Source organism: Rissa tridactyla, chromosome 4 (assembly GCF_028500815.1).
Source record: "Rissa tridactyla isolate bRisTri1 chromosome 4, bRisTri1.patW.cur.20221130, whole genome shotgun sequence".
In the NCBI taxonomy this organism is placed as follows: domain Eukaryota; kingdom Metazoa; phylum Chordata; class Aves; order Charadriiformes; family Laridae; genus Rissa; species Rissa tridactyla.
The window spans coordinates 69,459,896-69,482,002 of record NC_071469.1 but is presented as its reverse complement, the minus strand read 5'-3'; the positions used below and the strand labels follow the sequence as shown (position 1 = coordinate 69,482,002).

General features: G+C 40.7%; 1 protein-coding gene across 1 annotated transcript in view; it reads left to right on the top strand.

Moving 5' to 3' along the window:
- SOS2 (SOS Ras/Rho guanine nucleotide exchange factor 2) overlaps positions 1 to 22,107 on the top strand; it is a 55,503-nt gene that overhangs the window by 16,993 nt on the left and 16,403 nt on the right. The window contains exons 4-11 of the mRNA XM_054199275.1: positions 1,357 to 1,521; positions 2,200 to 2,403; positions 3,923 to 4,066; positions 8,907 to 9,017; positions 10,920 to 11,018; positions 16,982 to 17,109; positions 17,497 to 18,152; positions 21,576 to 21,657. Coding sequence (XP_054055250.1) covers positions 1,357 to 1,521; positions 2,200 to 2,403; positions 3,923 to 4,066; positions 8,907 to 9,017; positions 10,920 to 11,018; positions 16,982 to 17,109; positions 17,497 to 18,152; positions 21,576 to 21,657 — 1,589 coding nt within the window. The remainder of the gene's footprint in view (positions 1 to 1,356; positions 1,522 to 2,199; positions 2,404 to 3,922; positions 4,067 to 8,906; positions 9,018 to 10,919; positions 11,019 to 16,981; positions 17,110 to 17,496; positions 18,153 to 21,575; positions 21,658 to 22,107) is intronic.

Here is a 22,107-nt window from a genome sequence, read left to right as displayed (position 1 = left end):
GCAAAGGTGTAAGAAGAGACCAAATACAGAGTTTATGGTGGGTGGGTTTTGAGGAGGAGAGTGGCCATCTCAGTTCTTACATGTCATGTCCCTTATAACAGGTGTAGAGCTCCTTGCTTGCAGTCAGGTTTTAGTGTCACACAGAAAGCATGTATTCATACCCTGCCCCTGTAGAGTTGGTTTTATTAATGATAAAACAGTACTCTCATTTTTAGATCAGTGTTTAATCACTTTTAGATCAGTGCTGAATCAGTAGGTTGCGGCTGATTCGAACACTGCACTTTTATGGTGTTTCTTTTTTCTATTGCTTTTCATTCATGACTTAAAAAATGCTTTTCTCCAGTGGTGGCATTGTTGCACCAGAGTTTCCAGCTGCATTGAGAAAACATTATTCAAGCATAAGCAGAAATTAAAGCACTTTTTCAGGTGTAGTAACTCTGTTCTTTTATACAATGTCTCAGCTTGTGACAGTTAGTGAGAGGGGAAGAGATCTTAGGAAAGAAAACAGCATTAAATAAGACCTTCCTAGGCAACGCTGGCTTTCTTTTATGAAGTCTGGTTTAGAAGTGTGTGCACGTAGGCACACAGTCTGATTTTTAGAAGATGCATCAAAATATGACAAGAACAAACTACCTTATTCAAATGCAGAAACTTAACCTGTACTTATTCCTGATGGTCCTGTCACAAACAAGAGGCCATGTGGTGCATGCTCTGCACAACATGGAGCATGTATCACGAGAAGAACTTGCAACACTTATCCTCGTTGGTTTTTTTTTCTTATTTTTCTTTAATTATTAAAGTGTAATTATTTTATGTAATGCAAGGATGCAGATAGCTTAGTTGTTCAGCCAACCGTGAAGGATGAACTAAAATGGATCGCAGTAGATAACAGGTTGAACACACAGTCTGAAGTTTCACGAAAGACAACTTTTTCCATTAAGTACAATTCAAAATGAAGCATTCTCTTTTCTGAAGAGTCCAGGTTAGGGACAGAGTCCTGCAATAAGCATAAATATAGACTAAAGTTTAAGTACAAGAGTGGTTCCAGTGAAGTCCCTTCGTTGAAGGAACCCTATTTTTAGGACCGTCATTTTTAGAGGAAGGATTATTGAAAGTTCTGTAGCTTTTCATCTGTCAGTATATGACAAAATAGCACAAGGAAGTATTTGCAAGCATTTCCTTTAAGGCAGCTGGTCAAATTTCCATTTGATGTCCTTTGCCTGGCCTGTTACATTACTGTGAATTATCATCACAGACAAGATCAATTTCAGTAGAAAACTAAATGTGTTAGTTGTCATTCTGAATGAATTGCTGGAATAAATAGCATTCTTTTTCCCCCTTGTTTTCAATTTGCAGGAGGTCCTAGGTTATAAGGTAGATTACCATGTCTCTCTGTATATTGTGGCTGTCTTGGAATACATCTCAGCTGATATTTTAAAGCTGGCTGGAAACTATGTTTTCAATATACGACACTTTGAGATCTCCCAGCAGGACATTAAAGTATCAATGTGTGCTGATAAGGTAAGGAGTTGGGATTAAAATACTCATTTGGACAGTTACAAAGGTAGATACTAGAAATGCGGGGGGGGGTTTTTTAGAAGATATATCCAAAGTAGGATAGGAGAGAGAGAAAGACACTGGTATTACTGAAATGCAGAAGCTTCTCTCCTTCTTCATGCCAGACCTGTCACAGTAAAGACTTAAGTTAAGCCTGTTAAGTTTTGGAACAGTGGTAGTACTTACAAAACAATGGAAGGCCAGAAAATGATGTTGTCCTTTATTTCTCAGCTGTGTTACTGTTGTCCCAATGTCACTTCGTCACGACAGCTCTTTCCTTCTTTATTATACGGAAAAGACATTTAGTTTTCATCCTCATAAATACGGGAAACATTTTTGTTGAATTTTCTCTTTATCAGGAGGGTTTTGTCAAAGTCTTATGCAAGATGCCTTGTTTTCAAAGTTGGTTCTGCATGAATTGTAACTTGTTTTCTAGGTCGTACTAACTTATAAAGGGGAAAATGGCTTTGGCAACTGATCCAGCCTTCTGCTGCCAAAGTTTAAATATTACTCCTTTGTGAAAGTGATCACAGAAAGTATTGTATTAAAAACTCAAAGGATTTCTCTGAACACATTGAAATAGCTGAGCTTGAGCCAAGTGTAAATCAGGCTTGCATGTAATTTTTAAAATTTCTTTGCTAGGTTTTGATGGATATGTTTGATCAGGATGACATTGGTTTGGTTTCTCTCTGTGAAGACGAGCCCTCTTCTTCTGGGGAACTCAACTACTATGACCTAGTGAGAAACGAAATTGCAGAAGAAAGGCAATATCTGCGGGAGCTGAATCTGATAATAAAAGTATTTCGGGAAGCTTTCCTATCAAACAGAAAACTGTTCACACCTAATGTAAGTCCTTTAATAGGTTATTGATGTGTAACGCTAGTTGCTCCATTAGCAGCCATAACATATCAATATTACATTCACTGCGTTGGAGATAGAATTAAATTTGATTTATTGTATGTCAGTGCATAATGAGTGTTGACTGTATATGAAATACAATGGAGGAATTGCCATTAATAGTATGAATCGTGTCCACTAAGCTTTACTCTGAGAGCAGCACTATTCCCTGTCGGATGCCAGCAATAGCTGGAGTCCTTTTCTCGTGTAGGTAATAGTTATGCTTTTGCTTAGTGTAAAAATTAACATTTATCTACCTGCATGTACAGTGAATGCAGACGAATGCTTGAATTGATGTTTGAAGTTGGGGCACCCCTGTCTGCAGAAACTACAAGTACAACAGCCCTTGGCTCTGGTTTCTCTGGCATACGTGACTGACTGTGAAGGGCATCATGCTTTGATAAATGATTGAAATATTCGATTGAAATTGTATGTCTGGCAGATTCCGTTTTCAGGATGCTGGAGTCTAAAAAGGAAACAGTTCTTGTAAGAGAAGTAATAATGAGAAATTAGTGAATCCTGTGGGAGGAAGGAGAAAGGGGACCAGGGCAGCAGAACCTGAGCTGTGATTTTTAGGTGATACCAGCAGGTTAAAAAGAGAGGCAGCAGGAGACATTCCCATTACAGCTGATAGGATCCCCTCAGTAGCTGATAGGATATCGGAGAACTGTGGAAATGTGAGGACAGAATTCACATGAAGATGATGGGAGGAGAAGGGAGCGGTAGTTTGGAGCTGAGGAATATTCTTTTGTTGTATGGGAACGGGTATGAGAAATTTTGAGATTGCTTGTTCCCACGAAGAGACTGCCATGGTCTCGGGGCTGGCAGGAGGTCAAGCAAGCTCGCAGTGCTAGGTTGGGGCAGAGAAGGCTTCCAAGAAGTGTGTTTCAGAGAGGTCAGAAGAAGAATGCAGGTCGTTGGAAGGGGCTGCCTAGTTGGGTGTGTTTGTGGTGTGTGAATTTGAAAAATCTAAAAGTAGCATTTGGAAAAGGAAGCTACCGATTATTCCTCTGTACCCAGGTAGTATTCTGCTAAAGTAGCCAAGTAGCTGCTTGAGTTTTACCTGTGGTTTAGAGGATCTGACCTTGGAGCTGCTTTAGATTGCCTCCTTCCTGTTGCGTCCTGAGAGACAAGAATCAGCAGAGGGGAAAATAACAGCTGTGAGTTGTGGCTGAAAAGGCCAGGCGTTTCTTTCCAAAGCCCTGAACAGCCTGTACCAGGGCTGCCGCTGCTCCGGCCTGGGAAGGATGGTGTGTCTGCTTTCGCTGGGGTGAGAATTGTGCAAGGCTGGATGTGCCCAGGCAAGCCCGCAGGGCTGGGAAGACCACGTAATTTAACTTTCTTCCTAGCTTTTTGTTGGCTCCTCTCCATTTACCTCTTGGTTCAAACTTCACGAAAAATGCTCCCATATTTACATAAGCAAAATCAATTATTCTGAACACTACTAAGATACGTTTTATGTTTGCAGGATATCGATGTCATATTCAGCAACATTTCAGATATTCATGAGCTGACAGTGAAGCTTTTAGGATTGATTGAGGATACTGTTGAAATGACTGATGAAAGTAGTCCTCATCCTCTGGCTGGCAGCTGCTTTGAAGATCTTGCAGAGGTACGGTGTTTTGTCTTTTTTGTTAGATTGTTTTGGGTTTTTTTAAATCACTGATTGTTTTGTTTTCTTAGTATACTTTTGGTCACGACTCTGATATCTCCGATAAATCTGCAGTTGTAAAATGTCCTTTTAACAAGCTCTGAACGCAGATCTTCCCTACCCATTCTTCAGTAGGTAAACTAAAGCGTGTTTTCTACCCTGTAGGGATGGGGATTTGAAAAGTAACTACCTGGGATTGCTTACTGAAAGAAAGTGGTGCCTTAGTTTTTGTAGACGTTGGTAACAAGCTCAGGGCTACCCAAAATTCATAGCAGTTGGTCGTAGATCTGCAAGATGAGTGACTTGCATTACGCTGGACAGTGAGGTAATTCAGTCAAAATGTGTTCTTTAATTCAGCCAAATGCATTGTTACACATCTGGAATGGGAAATGTTTCTGCAAAGCAGTGAGTCTGGGAAGGAATGAAGTATCAAAACAGACGTGCAACTGAACAGAAGCTCTTCAGTATTGTAGCAAAAGTGCTATTGATACCCATTGACCTATAAAATCAATATTAAAGAGTAGGAATACGGGAAGACACTGCATATGAATTTGGTGTGGCTCATACTGGAACATTATTAACAGTTATTTTGTCATTTGTTTTTTGTTTGTTTTTTCTTTTAATGGGCATCGAAGTAGAGGAAGAACTACAGAAGAGAGTCATAAAAGTAAAGTTTTTGAGAAAGTGCTTTACAGTGAGATAGAGCTCAGTCTAGTCAAAATAGGATCGGTATATAGGTACCTTCACACCTGAAAATAGAGTACAAAATGACTCTGGAATTCAGCAGAGAGGTGCACAGCAAAAAAGCAGTATCTGAAAGGCAACAGGACAGTTCAGCTTAGAAATACAGCACACCTTTGTTGGAGGAGCTAATTCTTGGAACAAAGTACTATGGTAGACATGGAGTTTTTGCTGAGTTTGGACATGTTTAAATAGAGTCTGCTTTTTCTTGAGAGGTGTATTGAGCCCAGTTTTTTGAACCAAAATGTAAGGGTGATCATATAAACCACATGGACTGTATCAAATGAGATGTTTTGGATTGACAGAGAGAGAGAATATCTCAGATGAACCACATGGTGAACGCGAAGTTTATGGTTTCTATCTTAAAATTATGTTCTATGTAAAGAAAATGACAACCAATAAAACTTGCATTTCACTTTTACGTATGTTCAATTTTTAAAATCTGAGGATTGCATGACCACACCAGTACCATTTGGAAAATGATTACATTTTTGTGGGTGTGAGGAATACGGGTTCTTCAGCCCATGAGCCACTCACTTATGAACGTACCGTAAAGATAAAGTTTTCCTGGAGCTACTTCAATAAACCGCTCACGTGACATATCCGTAGGAAAGTCCAGTTGACTAGGTCTTAGCTCATGAGTTGTTAAAGCGTAGTAGCTTATATAATGATAAGGAGAAGCATTTGAACAATTAATTAAAGTAAGTAGCTATTATATTAAAACTGAAACAAGACTTGAAATTTGAAATAGTACAGCACTATCCTGGAAAACATACGTATCTCAGTTTATTGAAAAAGCTACTTTTAGACATCCTGTGCTTTAAGGGAACCAAATCCTTTTCAATGAGTAAAAATCTCACTTGATTTTCATTAACTGAAAAACTCAAGTAGGAGACGAAGAGCAGATCATTCTTCAAACCTTCTTTTTATGCAGGTAGTAAATTTGAATTTAATATTTCCGTTAATACGGAGCAAGACCTGCTTAATAACTAGGCTGTTCATTTGATCATCTCGCATGTTGAGATCATCTTTCTGTGTATATTTGCGAAAGGGATCATTAAAGAGAGATATGAAAGTGAAGTGTTTATTTGCTCTGCCTATCTTACTGCCAGGCTTGTTCACTTAGTGTTTCCATTACAAAGGTCCTTCGACTTATTTGGAAGGATAATTAGAAACAAACAACCCTTGCAAGCTGGAGTCTTCCTGCTTTGTCTGTTTTTCTGCATCAGATCTTGGGAAGGTTTTAACATAAATATTGCAGTGTTTTTGAGATGAGGAAGTATATAGGGGGAAAATAAAGCATTGTTTTTCCTGGTGTGGAGGAAATTAAAAGACTTGATGAGTGGGAGATGGATATTTGTTAATACACGGGTAAAAAAAATTTTACTTGGTGGTAACTTATACAGTTTTAACTACTACAGTGTGTTTTACTGATTGCCTTAAATAATCTCTTTAGCTAGTGGTGGGAGAGCCTCAGGACCGAGGGCAGAGGGTCTTTGTGCCTATTTGGAAGTGACCTTCAGGAGGCAGCTAATAAAACAAGGTTATTATCAGTAGATCGTAAATTTGTTATGCTGGTATTTGTGTTTCCATAGGAGAAGGTTTAGGTATCCACAAGGCAAAAAGTGGAAACCAGCGCTACAGCAAAAGGGGCTGAAACATGCAAACACCAATCCAGAACTATACACTGCATTAAGATAACTTACATGGGCATCAAGTTAATGTCTGTATATTTCAGTAACTTTTGCAATGCGTGCTGGCCCAGAAAGCCCCCCACAGCCTGGGCTGCATCCCCAGCAGCGTGGGCAGCAGGGCGAGGGGGGGTTTCTGCTCCGCTCTGGGGAGACCCCCCTGCAGTGCTGCCTCCAGCACTGGGGCACCAACAGCAGAAGGGCACGGAGCTGTTGGAGTGGGGCCAGAGGAGGCCCCGGAGATGCTGGGAGGGCTGGAGCCCCTCTGCTGTGAGGACAGGCTGAGAGAGCTGGGGGGGTTCAGCCTGGAGAAGAGGAGGCTCCGGGGAGACCTTCCAGTCCCTAAAGGGGCTCCAGGAAAGCTGGGGAGGGACTCTGGATCAGGGAGGGGAGCCATAGGACAAGTTGTAGTGGCTTTAAACTAAAAGAAGGTGGATTTAGACTGTATATAAGGAGGAAATTCTTTATGATGAGGGTGGTGAGCCCCTGGCCCAGGTTGCCCAGAGAAGCTGTGGCTGCCCCATCCCTGGAGGTGTTCAAGGCCAGGTTGGACGGGGCTTGGAGCAACCTGGTCTGGTGGGAGGTGTCCCTGCCCAGGGCAGGGGGGTTGGAACTGGATGATCTTTAAGGTCCTTTCCAACTCTAGCCATTGTATGAAGTGTAAAATACCTTTTTTTTATATTAGTCTCTTGGGGAAGATAGCTAACGCGGTTTGTTTCAATCTTGTCTTCAAAAAACAAAACCAAAAGCTCCATACTGATCAAATCAGAATGGAAGAAACTGAAAGCACTTCTAAAATGCACTTAAAAGTTTAAAAAGACGTTACAGAATAAATATGTATTGGTCTGGCTCCCCCAGTAGATTTGTATGCAAGGTGAAGTTTTGAGAGCTCGTGTCCCGTGATGTGGAGGATGCTGCCATCTCTCCCTTCGTCCCTACTATCTCTGGGTGAGCTGAACCCACACCCCATGGCTGACCTACTGCTTCTGCAGAGGTTTATGTTCGGTTTTGCTTGGCTGTTACGGCAAAGAGAAATTGTATATGCAGTGTTATTGTTCCCTGTCTTTAATTTGGATGTTGTAAAATAAGACCCCTTATTGTATTCTTGCAGGTAGTGGGCAGGCATGGAGTAAACAAAAAAAAAAAACCAAACAGGCTGTAAACTGGATTCAGATTCTGCTTAAAACCATCCTGTTCAGTGAGAGCCTCTGATCATTTTCTATTCAGCTGCTGCTGCTCCTGACTTGCCAAACCTTCCCCCTCCTCTGGTCCCCCCTCCCAGATACAATCTAATTCGAATGGACAGCGATGATTAGAACTTGATGAGGAGAGTTGAGAGTGATGATTACAATTTGCGTGTGAAAAGCGAGTGCATTCTGTGCCTCTCCTCCCCACAAAGACTTTAATTGCATCTGCCCCGTGAGTAAGGTAGGAAATCCCCTGGACCCTCTGCAGATGGAAAACTTGAAATTTTTACCCTGAATGTTCAAGCGAGCCCTTGTGGTGGTTGGTTCTCCGGAATTCTGCAGCCTGTATTCTGACAAGCACGACTGGGTTAAGGTGAAAAGAGGTATGCGCTTTTTCTGGGCATGGTGCCATCAGCACCGGATAACCCTGTGATTCATGAGTGATTCAGCCCAGTGAATCTGCAGAGACTGGGGAACAGCCTGACGGGCTCTGGAGCAGGTAATCTATGAGCAGGAATAAATTATTCCTGCAGAGATTCATGTACAGTCAGGTTTTCATCCCATCCTGCTGTAGTTTATAATAGAGAATCACAGCCAGATACTCCATCTAGAGTAGTAATTTTTGCACCTGAAGCCCTTAGAGGAGTTTCCTCCAAGACTTTCAGACTCGCTGTTTTGTCCCGGTGTGAGATATCTCCCCAACTTTCCAACACGGCCAGTAAAGTGTGCAGAAGTCCAGTGCTTATGACCGACCGTTCTTACGTGATGTACCCTGCAATAGTAGTGGTACAACAATGCCTCCTTGTGACAATCTCCGAAGTTCATCTCTACCTGCGCTTCTTTCCAAAGTGCCATTTTTTATTGGCAGAAAGGAGGTAAATTGCCATTCAGTTGACTGAAAGCAAGAATTTCTCTTCCTTCCCACTACTTCAGTGAAATAAAGCTTGTGTTAGTGACAAGTGTGGTGAGATCTGAGGAACGCTGAGAAAATGCTGTGTGCGTTTAAAATCTGGATGTGAAAACGGGTTGTGGTTTACTGAATATTTGTTTTGCAAAATCGATCTTTTCTTGAAAAGTTACACTTGTGTATCTATCAGCTTATTAAAGGAATTAATTGTACCAGCTGGGACAGAAATGTCTTGCATTCTTCATGTAGGTATATCATTCTCTGTTTTTATTCAGGAGCAAGCCTTTGATCCATATGAAACCTTGTCCCAGGACATTCTCTCTCCACAATTTCACGAGCATTTTAATAACTTAATGGCAAAACCTGCTGTTGCTCTCCACTTTCAGGTGAGTGCAAATGAGAAATAACTGAATTCTTTAGTTCTCATATTTCAAAGGTTTGAATTTTGTCAGTAATTCTTTACTTCCTACTGAGGAAGAAATCCACTAGATTCTCTCTGACCCATCCATAAGTCTTTTGCGGTGTTTTTTTTGTCCTCACATCAGGCTCTCTTGCTTGAGAATAGAGGGTGACTTCTCATACTTGCTGCTGCTATTTCTGTTTTGCCTTTTAATGCCAAACACAGGCACCCAGGCATAATATTTTAAATTTCTTTCATACAGATCCCAGGCCCCCTTGTTCAGCATTGAGGCTGGGACTGGCAGTTTTTCTCGAGTCATTTCTTAATAGGACCATCCAGCAAGACCATCTGTGATTTGTTTTTTTTCCATTTCTTATTGCTTCCTTCTGCCAGCGTGGCAGACCTATTAGACTGCTGTTCTGAGCACTTCATAAGCTGGATCATCTCACTCTTAAATACTACTTGGTGAATGAAGTAAGGCCCTTTACCTGCCACCCTAGAAAATTTAAAGCCCAAAGCCCTGTTGCGGATTAAATTGATAATTGAGTCATTTGACAGTGAATCTGGCCTCTTTTCTGGCTCTCCTCACCATAGGGAGGTTTGGGCTTTCCTAGGGATGTTCCTTCACGCTTCTTCTCCAAGCTATGGAGCGAAGGCGGAGGTCCAAGCTCTGGGCCATGACCTGTTTCTGGCAATTGCAGAGAGATGCAGCCAGAAATCTTGCATGGGAGGGAGAGATCATTTCCGAAAGGCAGATCAGGTAATTCAGTTTGTGTTCAATAGTTATCTTGATACGGAAGATGGCAGGGATTTCACCATCCTTTGGAAAACCTCTTACAACCTGAATTATTGTGTTAATTAACTGCCAGGAATGGAAAAAGATTTCTAACTCATTCTTTATGTCACAAACTTGTGATTCTCAGTTTCTGAGGGAGAGGAGACACAGATACAAACTTCTTCAGTACTTGATGAGTCCTCCATATTTCTGTGGTGTATTGGGTGTAAATTGAAGCACAGAATACATAATTGGGACGAGAGGACGTTAGAGGGAAGCTGGTGACAAGTTTAATGGGTTTTATGAGAGTCCTGGCTGATCTTTAACATTCCGGTGTTTCCTTTAAATTCTGCAGCAAACTGTGGCCCAGGGTGAAACGTGTTATTTTGGAAAAGGGTATGAGATTTTTTCAAAATATATTCAAGCATTTTCTGCATTCTGGGATGTGGCTGTTGACTGGGGAACAAGGTGTGCAGCTTAGCTACGGACAGTGCACTATTTTTAGGTGTTGTCACCTTGAACTAATGTTATTAATTGAGTTCTGCAGGCAGCACTGAAATATAAAGGTGCTAGGGATTGCGATATGAGTGCCTCTGCGTGAATTTAAGGATGTTTATAAAATGGCTTGTGGGTAACCTGGTCCTCTAGCTTCTTACATTTGATTTGCTATTCCTGGCAAAAATATGGACTGTCCAACTGGTTACCATTTTAAGGAGGCTATTTGTGCCAACATTTGTTGTGGGGTTAGGGGTGTCTTCAGAGCTGTGGGTTCACTGGTGAGTATGGATCAAAATCCACCCGAAGCTGGTGATGGAAAAGGATGCTTGCAGTGCCTGGGAGAGGGTGTTCACAGGTTTTGTTTGCTTTATGTCAGAGCATTTATGCGTCTCTGAGTCTTATAGAGAGTCTCATTAGACAAAAATGTTTTTGCAAACTGTTGTCTTCCTTACTACTAGATGTAAGCATAGAGTAATGTAGATCAGCAGGGGACACCCTGGATGTGTCTGGCACAGCCATCTTGCTCAAAGCAGTCTAAATTCAAGGCCTTGGGCCTTGGCCAGTCCCATTTTGAGTATTTCAGTGTAAATAATCCTGTTTATTTTTCCTTTTCAGTCTACTGCTGAAGGGTTTAAAGAAGCTGTACGATACGTCCTCCCACGACTCATGCTTATCCCAGTCTATCATTGTTTGCACTACTTTGAGTTACTACAGGTAAATGAAACCACATTCTTCTTTCCTGCCAAAAACATTTCTTAATGTGGAGAATCTGAGCTTTACATAGGCGATTTGATTTTACTTACTGCTTCTGAGAATTAAAAGGTAGGAAAACGTTAATTTGACACTGGTTAGTATGTCTGAAAAGTAAAATTCTGTAAAAAAAGAAAATCTTCGAAAGCCTCTGTTGCTCTGATACGAACACTTGAAGTAACTATATTCGATTAAACACACCCTTAGTGAACTTGAGTTCTAATATAGTTTAAAATGTAATATGCAAATCTAATTTCTTCTTTCTTCCAGTTCTGAATTTTTTGGTCCGTTCAGAAAAATCTAAGCATAATTCAGATCAGTATTCCCTGTCTGAAGTCACACTCCAGTTGCAGCTCAACTGATCTTATTTTGGGGCTTGGGCAGGCATCTCCTTTTCAGCAGAGTCAGAATGTTCTTAATGTTCAACCGTTTGTCCCGAATCCTAAATGGAAGAGATATGGTAAAAAAATACCATTTTTCATAGAATACCACACTTTCTCCATATTGAGGAATGAAAATAAGCACTATTATTTCCTTATTTTCTACTGTCTAAGAAATGACATTGATGAAATGTCAGGCTTTATGGAATTCTGATTCAGATGATAAAAATTTATTACTGTAGGACGTATTTCAGGGGTCTTACCATACAAGTTGTTTAGGTTGGCATCTAGTCTGTATTCATGAGCAGTTCTGCCTGTTGAGGCATTACTTATTTTAGAACAGCCTCTATTGGTTTGACCACAGATCGCTCGCACATATTTTATTCTGACGTGCACTAGGAAGGTGGTTCACATCAGTAGATATTTCCCTTGGGTATAAAAGCTAAAAGCCAAAAAGTAACTAAGCCTGTATCTATTTGCTTACAAGCAAATGTTTTTGCTGTGAGTTATGAGAAGAGAGGCCAGCAGTCAGCAGAAATTTAACATCTGAGATCTATAATCATCATTCTTGAAAAAGAAAAAATAACGTTGCTGTAGAAGGCGCAGTGTCTTGAAAAATACTTAGATCAGAGCTTTTTTTCAGTAGCTGGGGATAATGTAAAAAAAGGCTTCTATTTGCCCCACAGTGTTGGGAGAGTTTGTAATGCTTATGAGGGTAAGTGAATTATTAACTAACTGGGATATATGTAAATTAAACAGGTGAAATATCCTGTGGCTATAGCTGACATTTTGAAATACCAACACAAATGACGGGTTTGAGTTCTCAATGTAAAGAGTGATACTAGCGCTGTGGTACAGGTCTGTTATATGGTCTTGCTTTGTATTTCAAAGGATTTACTTATATGAAGGAAGAAAAGGAGACTTTGCAACATAGAAATTATGTATAATACAATCTAAAATTTTCTCAAAAGACTTTCAGGCCCAAAAATAGCAATTGTTTTAAGACAAGGTCTGTAGTTAATATCTGACACACATACTCCTTTTTTTTCTTTTTTTTTAAGTTGGTTTCATTATGTCTACTGTGATTTTTTGCATATCCTCATTTTGATAAGTAAAAATAAGGATGATTAATTTTGACTCGTGAACCACACATCTCCAATATATGGATTACCAATATTTTGTAGAAAGGTTTAAATCCAAGTGGTCTCAATAAATTTCAAATATTTAAGCATTCAGTTTAGTAAACAGTTAACAAAGCTTAAAAAAAACCCAACAACCTAAAGCAACCCTGACGGTCGGTGAACTTTTCTCTAGATTACTGCACTGTCTCTATTGAGAAGAGAAACTACATTGCCGTAGTCTCAATATTTGCCTTCATAAAGCTTACGTTTCTATAAGGACATTTTCCAAAAAAAAATAAACTGGTCAAAGAGCTGAAGGGTGACAGCAGAAATACGGCGCGGTTCTGCCAGCCTTGCTGTGAAGTGAGCACTGATAGCTTCATGGATACATCTCTCTCAAAATAGTGTAAATTCCCTTTCTGTAAGGGTCAGTTGCATACAATAATTCCCTGGAACTTCTTAAAATGTTCTTCTTTCACGTTTAGAAGACATAATTGGATTAGTGACCTGTATTATGCTGAAGGTCAGGCTAATTAATGACCCATTGTGTCTTAAAGCTGGGAAATGGAGTGCATCAGTGTGAAATTAAAGACTGAAATCACATGCCGCAGCTTTGGGAGAATCTAAACATTTAACTGATTTTACAAGCTGCGTAGCGTTTGTCCGCTTTTTAGGGAAACATTAAAATGTATGCCTTATTGAGCAGGGTTTTGTGCTTTTTCAAAACTTCAGATTAAATGCTTTGCATGCAAACTTGGTAGTTTTTTCTTCAGTGACAGGAAAGGACGGTTACTATTTATGTTTTAACCCATGGCACAGAGAAGACAATTTGGTTTTGATGGCCTGTCTTAAATCTGTAATGCTGCAAGAGTTTTCTGTCTCTTGGGGCTCTGAGTCTGCTCCTGACTCCCGTTAATATTGATAGGATCGGGTTATACATGCACAGTCTTAAATTTCCTCATATCTTTGAAGAATGAAGTCTGGCAGATAGTGCAGAAACACTTTGTTGTTTCTTTTATTTGTTTTTAACTTGGATAACACAGCAGGCTGCTGCATGAAAGATAATATTAGGTAATGCCTTTTTTAACTAGGGAATTTTAGCAGTGAAAATGATTAAATTTGACCTTTATCCACAGTATACAAGATTTCTGAGTAGAATTAGAATTCAGGTGCAGAGGCTGATGCTTGGCTGTCTTGAATCTTTCTAACCTTGTGAGGATTGAGCAGAGCAGAAATGTTAAATAGCACTCTATAGTGAGAAATGGTAAAATGAAATCTTAAATAGCACTCTATAGTGAATAATGGTAAATACAGAATCTTCTGTTGTGATCGCTTTAGTTGCAGGTTTAAAATTTTAATTTTATGTTGTACTTAGAAAACATGCTAAATTTATGCACTGATTTTTAAAAAGCAGAGTATTTTTAGGGATAAAGAAACTATTTATTCAACAATATTGATATATTATAAACTGTTGTACTGCTTCTCTGTTACCATTGTGTTTGTCTCTAGGAACCTTTGTTGAAAAAGACCTAGCGAAAATGGAAGCAGAAAAGCAACAGAATACTCATTATTTTCGTGGCTTCAGTAGGGAGAGAAGCTACGATTGAGACTGTTACTCCCAAATAAAGTTACTAAGCCCTTCCTATTCAATTGGGAGATAAATAAAATAACGATTTACAGAACCAAGCTGCAGAATTTTTCTTCTTGGTGCAAAAACCTGATGCAGGATCTGCATCAGAGACTCTCTGCCTCAGCAAGAGGCAAAAGGGTTGGATGTTGTTTGGAGACTCCCGTGTTGAATTTCTTCAGTTTGGCAGCTTTTCGTTGATCACCAGGAAACTGCTTTTGAACACCTTGAGTCAGAGGCAGGCCCCATGTCACTTTAATGTTGCTTGCTTGTTCAAGCACTGACAGAAAATGGACCTGCCGTACCTTGAGTCAGAATGAATGACGGTAGCAAAGGTTGAAGGAAGCCATGCTAAAGAAATGAAACTATCTTGAAGGACAAAACAGTGGTAGCAATAAGAAGTTGTTAGATCTTGCAGTCAGGTAACCTAAATACATTCTGATTGTGACATCCTTAATTGATGATCAGTGTATTTGGGTTTAAAACACTATGCTTGACATTTCCAAGCATGAACACCTTAATGCAGGCAGTGTGGAGGAGAGTTTAATGTTTCATCAGATGTTCAAGCTCCAGGTATGCTTTCATAAATGTGTCTGTTGATACCAGCATTCCAGGAAAACATTATTCATTGAAGCCAGTGCAAAGAACCCAAGGAGTCATCCAAATCCGGAGCAAGGTGCCTGTTAGGGAGGTCATTAAAATCCGGAACGTAAGCAGAGGTCTGATCAAGTCCATGTTCAAGCCCGAGAAGGCTTTCCTCTGCTGACTATAGAGTGTATCCCTCCTCTCATGTGACTTGCAGGCAGAAGATTATTCCTAATTCTTGTATGTGACTTGCTGTGTTGTTATCAAGCAATCCGAAACGCATGAAATTCTGCCTTTTGATCTTTTCCGCTGTTACCGAATCATTGACTGACAGAGAATCCCCGGTCAGTATTCTACGGGATCACCACAATATAATTTTTTTAAGTGAACAGCGTTCTTCATTACTCTTTTCTGACAGTTTTCTGTACAATAAGTTGAATAGTTAATATTCTCAGTTTATAATCAGTGGTATTTTAAATACATCTGGCATAAGCGGGACCCCATTTCCTAAAGGTTTACGTATTTTTTCTGTCTGGCGTGTTATGCTTTTGCATCTGCTGCTTAATCAGAAAGATGCTTGTTAAGAACTGGCCTTTGGGAAAGCAGGTGTTAGTCCAGTGATTACAGAGAATGAGATATGCTTCAGGTAATCTACCTGATCTTCAGGAATCTATTCACTAAGGGGTAGAAATGGATTGGATTACGTCCAAATGTGGGGTTTTTTTCTTTTTTAATACAAAAAAAAAAGCAAAACATGCCATTTGATGTGTTAATTGCCAAATGCAGCTCCCTTTGGAAAGGGGATGGAAGAAATTCTGCTCAGGACATGTGAAGAGAAAGAGTATTTTATCAGACTCAGTAGCTTTTCCCACCTTTAGGATTTTGCATTTGTCATCTTTTCACACCATTTTTATGTTCCGTGCATTTCTGTGGCCAATAGTAAGGAAAAGAAGGGTTTACGGAGAGGTAGAGATTTTTCCCTTCCCTGTACTGTTCCTCAGCTCATAAACTTCCCAGAAATTTTTGGCCATAAAACTTTCGTTTCTCTAATATACAAGATGGAGGTTGTTTGGACACTGAAAAAGAAAAATTTTAGTAACTTAAATTCCATGAAGAGAGTGGACCAATCTGGTCAAATCCTGTTCTCTCAATTACTTTTAGAGGAAGCTACATATCCTTGCTGAGGGAACGTAGTGGGGAAAGGAAAAGAAGGCTTCTGCCATGCTGAGTGATTGTAAGTAAGATTTCTCTTAAAGTATGTAGGTAAAACAGAGTTTATGCAAAACTGCATGGCGTATTGTCTTGATTTTGCCCAGCAGTCTATTTGCTTGAATTTTCTTTTAAAAAATTCATATGATCTTGAACACGGAAGGGGTTAAAAAGAAAAATCTCTTATTTATATCAGGGGTATTTTAGGAGGGATCATCTTCAAGAACCAAAAAGAGGAACTCTGTGAATAGGTTTTGCTCTAGGCGTATTGCTGCCAAGTGTAAGGAGATGATCTGAAAGCCTGTGGAATTTCCTAATTCAATAAGTTTCTGCCTAGTGGTAGAGACGGATCAAGTCTTTATAAAAAGAAAATACGCTGTTTCTCACTGTCTTTACATTTTGCTATTAGTAGCAAATCTTGAATTTCAGATTTTTATTTTTTTTTGCACTGTGCAAAATTGACATTTCTTTATGAAATAGATGAGTTTGCTGAAGATGGCAGAATTTAGGTAAGAAGGAAAGAGAGAATCTTGGTCATTCTGTCTTTCAAATTGGCTCTGAAATGTTGAGATTAATTGACTCATTGAAGGAATACTACACGTAGTTACATAAAGCAGCATTTAATTCTCAGCTATTTCAAACCTCCAAACTATTTAATAAAATCAGTTGTGAAACAGGACGTTGTTGAAAAGGTAACAGGAAAAACAGTGTCTGACAATTAGCATTGGCTCTCCGTAAAAGGGTAGAAGGTTATCTTTCTAAACTCCCTCCTGCTCTCTCCTGTTGAGTATCTACTGACTTTCCTGAATATCTGACAAATGTCTTCAGTGAGTGGTTTTATATGCATAGCGAATTTTGAGCGTGCTTCTAGTAATAACTCTTTCATTGACTTGAAGTCACTGACTTCCCCAAGTACTGTAGGTAAGTGTGTGAGAGCATTTGTCAGTCTTCCTCCCCTTCTATAAATTAGACAAATCTGAAAGAAAAATGTTTGTTATGTCACAGCAATTGCAGGAATGCAGTGAAGACGAAGAGGATCGGGAGTGCTTAAAACAAGCTATTACTGCCCTTCTGAACCTGCAGTGCAGCATGGAGCGCATTTACAGCAAACACTCCCCGAGACGTCGGCCTGGGTAATAATCCACAGAACTACCCCTGGTTTCCCAAAGGTGGCAGAGAGGGACATAAATGATGTGGAAGGAATTGTAATTTTTTTTTCTTTTTAGATAATGTGCATATTTTCCTTTTCAAGGCATGTCTTTATGCCAGTTTTCATTGTAAATGGAGTAGCAGCCCAAAACCTTCACGGTCCACGTCTATGAATAACGTCAATATCTTACAGTTTCCCTAGCTAAAGCAGTGCATGTGGTTTATTTGGAACAATAAATTTGGTTAGGGCATGTTTATGGCAAAGAAATAATGATACAAACAATTAATTTAGTTGATTTTTTTTTTTTTGATCTCTTGGGATAGCAAATGTGCAATGTGCCCGTTGTGACTTTTTCTTTTATCCATTCAAGGGAGCCGGTCTATCGCTTCTATAACCGACAAATAAGAAGCAAGCACTTGGCCATCAAGAAAATGAATGAAATCCAGAAAAATATTGATGGCTGGGAAGGCAAAGATATCGGGCAGTGCTGTAATGAATTCATAATGGAAGGTGGCTTGACGAAAATAGGAGCCAAACATGAACGCCACATCTTTCTCTTTGATGGTCTAATGATCAGCTGTAAAACCAATCACGGTCAATCACGGCTTCCCGGTTACAGCAATGCGGAGTATAGGCTGAAGGAAAAAATAATCATGAGGAAAATACAGATTATTGATAAAGATGACACATCGGAATATAAGCATGCTTTTGAACTGGTGTCTAAAGATGAGAACAGTATAGTGTTTGCTGCCAAGTCTGCTGAAGAGAAGAGTAATTGGATGGCCGCTCTGATTTCCCTTCAGTACCGCAGTACTCTGGATAGGATGCTCGATTCGGTGTTACTACAGGAAGAAAATGAACAGCCACTGAGATTGCCCAGCCCAAACGTGTACCGTTTTGTAGTAGAAGACTCGGAGGATAACATCGTTTTTGAGGACAACTTGCAAAGCAGGAATGGCATTCCTATCATCAAAGGAGGAACAGTTGTGAAATTAATCGAAAGGTTAACATACCATATGTATGCAGGTACCCTGTACATTTCTTATATATATGGTTTTTAAGGTCATGCTTGTATGGGTGATGAAAGTAATCCTTTTATTTTTTGTTCAGTTGGGTTTTTTTCTGCATACAGTTAAATGTAAAGCAAGATTTGCAGGATAAAAACCCAAAACAGTGTCTGTTATTAAATCAACTGGCTTTGCTGGCAAAGCTGTAAGAGAATTTTGGGTATGCAAATCCTTCCCCCCCCGCCCCCAAAAAAAGGTATCAGTGGCCTAATAGGAGCCACTGGTGTGTTTCCTGAGGCTACCATGGTTGAAACAGTGGTGCTGTTAGAGACTGTGTGACTGTGGAGGAAGAAAAGGGTTGGAGGTTGTATTTATTATACTTGAACCTGCCGCTTTGTGAAGTCCCACAGTAGGAAAGGATGCAAATCACAATTGGCATTCTTCAGACTTTCCTGTGAAATGCTATCTTAAAGCCGCAGAAATGAAACCTTGGAGCAGTTACATGAAGTGCTAACGTTGGCGAAGATGTGTTAGATCTTAGGTTTGGGGTGAAAAGGATGCACTGAAAGGGGATGCAGTGAAGCTGACAGAAGGATGCTGGTGGAAGTAGTGTGTGGTTTTTGTAAACCTTCTCAGATGGTAATGGTCTCCTTTGTGCTTTTTACAAAACCACCTGGTATTTAAGTGAGCCTTTTTTGTAAAACTAAGGCTAGATAGTGTGGAGCTGTGTATTATGTTCTTTTTTAAGGAAAAAAAGTTAAAAAAATGTTATTTCCCATATGGAAGTATTGATGCAACTAGTTGGTACGCAGGTAATCTGTAGTTGTGTTGTCTGTGAGCCCCAAGTCATCCCTTTCTAAAATGTGATGGGTTTTGTTGGCTTGTAAACGTAGCTCTTTTCCTGAATGAACTGGGGGTTTTGGGTATTAGTTTGCCAGCGTAGCCAGCGTAACTTCAGTTTTTATAGCGCAGGTACTTGCCACTTTGGCTTTGGGAATCTTGGATGAAAGCATTGCCTCTTGGGTTTCCATGTGTTTTTCCCAAACAGTTTTTGGAGCCAAGACTAACAAAATCCACTCCCTCAACCTCCACAAGGGCATTTTGATGACTAACAGCACGTGGAGGGACTCTCACCAGATCTCGGTGGTGCTTTTTTTTGTATTTAGGTCACGATTTTTTAAACTGTCAGTTTATTGTATGCTTGCATTCATTTTGGATTGGTTGGAAGCAGGCTTTGCTCCAGCACACAGGCTCTGCATTCCCAGAATGAGCTCTGCCATGGAAAAGGAGTTCCCAGTTGATACCAGGATACCATGGGAGGTAGTAGATGCAGAGTTCATAAACTCTTGAATTTAATTGCAAGCCACTATTAGTAACACATTGCTTGCATTTTCTATTTTATTGAGAATGTCATTTACAAAAATGAATAATTTTTAAAATAATGTAAAAGAACCTACAGAGGTTAGAGAGCAGAGTAGCAGCCCCCATTTTAAGAGAATTGCAGATCTTGTTTGCAGAGCAGAAATGCTACCTGCCTGTTCGGTGCTAAGAGGGAAATTTACTTTTAAAATGTCATAAATACTACGGGAGAGTGAATGTAGATGTGACGTGGAAGCAGAAGAGGCCAGCGCGGGACTAGGGTGCAAACTCAGCAGCATTATCACAGAATGAGTGCGCTATTACTCTTAGCTTGCAAGCATGTTCCTATATATGGATCCCTTAAAAATGTTGAGCAGTGCTCTGCAGGGAATTTAAGCCTTCTTAAAAGCAGTGTTTGTCTTAATCTTTTCTGGGCTTATTGGAAGATACTCGCTGCCCACATGTTGGAGACTGCTGGTGTGAGCTACCTGCACCTAATGCTGACAGACTCAAGACTATTTTGAAAGCAGCAAGAAAAAAGAAGCTCCCAACAACCCCAAGTCCACCCTTCTGAGTGAGCGTATGCACATGTGCTTCTCTAGGCTTTCCTGTATTTCAGCATCCATTTGCTCCCAGGCAGCTCTGGAAGCTGCTGTGTATCACACAATAGCAGCATAGTGCCTCTGTTACCCTTGAGAGGGGGTCTGCTACAAGGGATCACAGAATCACAGAATGGTTTGGGTTGTAAGGGACCTTAAAGCTCATCCAGTGCCACCCCCCTGCCCTGGGCAGGGACACCTCCCACCAGCCCAGGTTGCTCCAAGCCCCGTCCAGCCTGGCCTTGAACCCCTCCAGGGATGGGGCAGCCACAGCTTCTCTGGGCAACCTGGGCCAGGGGCTCACCACCCTCACAGCCAAGAATTTCTTCCTCAGATCTCACCTAAATCTCCGCTCTTCCAGTTTGAAGCCATTACCCTTTGTCCTATCACTACATACATGTGTAAAAAGGCCCACCCCAGCTTTCCTGGAGCCCCTTTGGGGACTGGAAGGGGCTGGAAGGTCTCCCTGGAGCTTTCTCTTCTCCAGGCTGAACCCCCCCAGCTCTTTCAGCCTGTCCTCACAGCAGAGGGGCTCCAGCCCTCCCAGCATCTCCGGGGCCTCCTCTGGCCCCACTCCAACAGCTCCGTGTCCTTCTGCTGTTGGTGGCCCCAGAGCTGGAGGCAGCACTGCTGGGGATGCAGCCCAGGATGCAGGGGGGCTTTCTGGGCTGTGAGCGATTGGGACCAGATGGTGACCCTTCATGGCTTACAGTAAAGTGATTTGTTACCAGCTTGCTTATTCATGGTCTAAGAAACTCCGTACAAGAGAGTGGAATTAAGAGATGAAGGGAACAATATTTTTCCTTTAATACTTCCAATAAACAGAGTGGGCCTAATAAAACATGTGGGAGCTTGTGGATAGACACGTCTCATGGTAACACACCTACCGCAGGGGTGAGGAGCAGCAGGAGGGAGGTGTGCTGGCTTGTGGAGATGCAGCGTCTGTAACTGCTGCAGGTATTTGCTTTGTAAGGCCTTTGCTGCTTGTCCTGTTGTCCCTGCTGGCTGCTCTGCCGAGGGCAGTCGGGTGCTGTAGTGGGGTGGCTGGGGAAGGGGTGCCGTCCCCACTGCTGGAGATTTTTTAAGAACAGGTAAGACAAACGTTTTTCAGGGTGGTATAGGTATTTTTGATGTCAAGAGAGTAGGCAGCCTAGTTCTACCATGTTTTCTTTGTCTGTATGAAACCATGGAATAGCTGCATATTCAGGGAGTGTAAGCTGTTCTGTGTGCCAAGACTGAGACAGAGTATTCGAGGTGACATAACATGTGCAGCTGAATACTTTTACAGGAGAAATGCATCAAAGAACTACATGAAAATTTCACAAGCAGTATCATTTCTGGTATTTTTCAAATTACAGTGCTTAACTTAACACTGTCTTTTCCGCCCGTTAAACTTTTTCTGTGAGTATACATGTATTTTATTTCTGATATTTTGCAGTTGGATAAAAAAACCTCTTCATCGTTTTCTTATTCTATCTTTACAGATCCTAATTTTGTACGTACCTTCCTTACCACGTACCGCTCCTTTTGCAAGCCCCAGGAATTGCTGAGTTTACTGATTGAAAGGTAAGAAGTGATCATCATTGCTGAGGGCATTGAAAGGCTTCGCATTCATTCACCTGCTCCTTTTCTGCTCAGGTTCATAGTGCCGTGTGGCACGTGTTTTAGCGAAGCTCATAAAACAGTAACTTTTAAAACAGGATTCAGCGATACAAGTTTTTAATACAAGCTTCCTTTTCCCGGTTTGTTAAATTAACTACCTGAATTAAGTATTAGCTGGAGTCTTGGTGTGCCTCAGCTGTGGGCTGGTAATGTTTTAACTGCTTAACTTGATGATGAGAGTGTATCTGAGTGTGGCTGAGTCTCGATGCGCGTAAGAAATGTTCTAAGCAGTTTGTTTGAAAGGTGCAGACTCTTAATGTAAACAGCATTTTAATACAGTGTGATAAAGCCGCTCTTAAGCTTTCTTCTAATCTTCACTTAATCGAGCTAGCAGGTAGTTAAAAACCTTATATC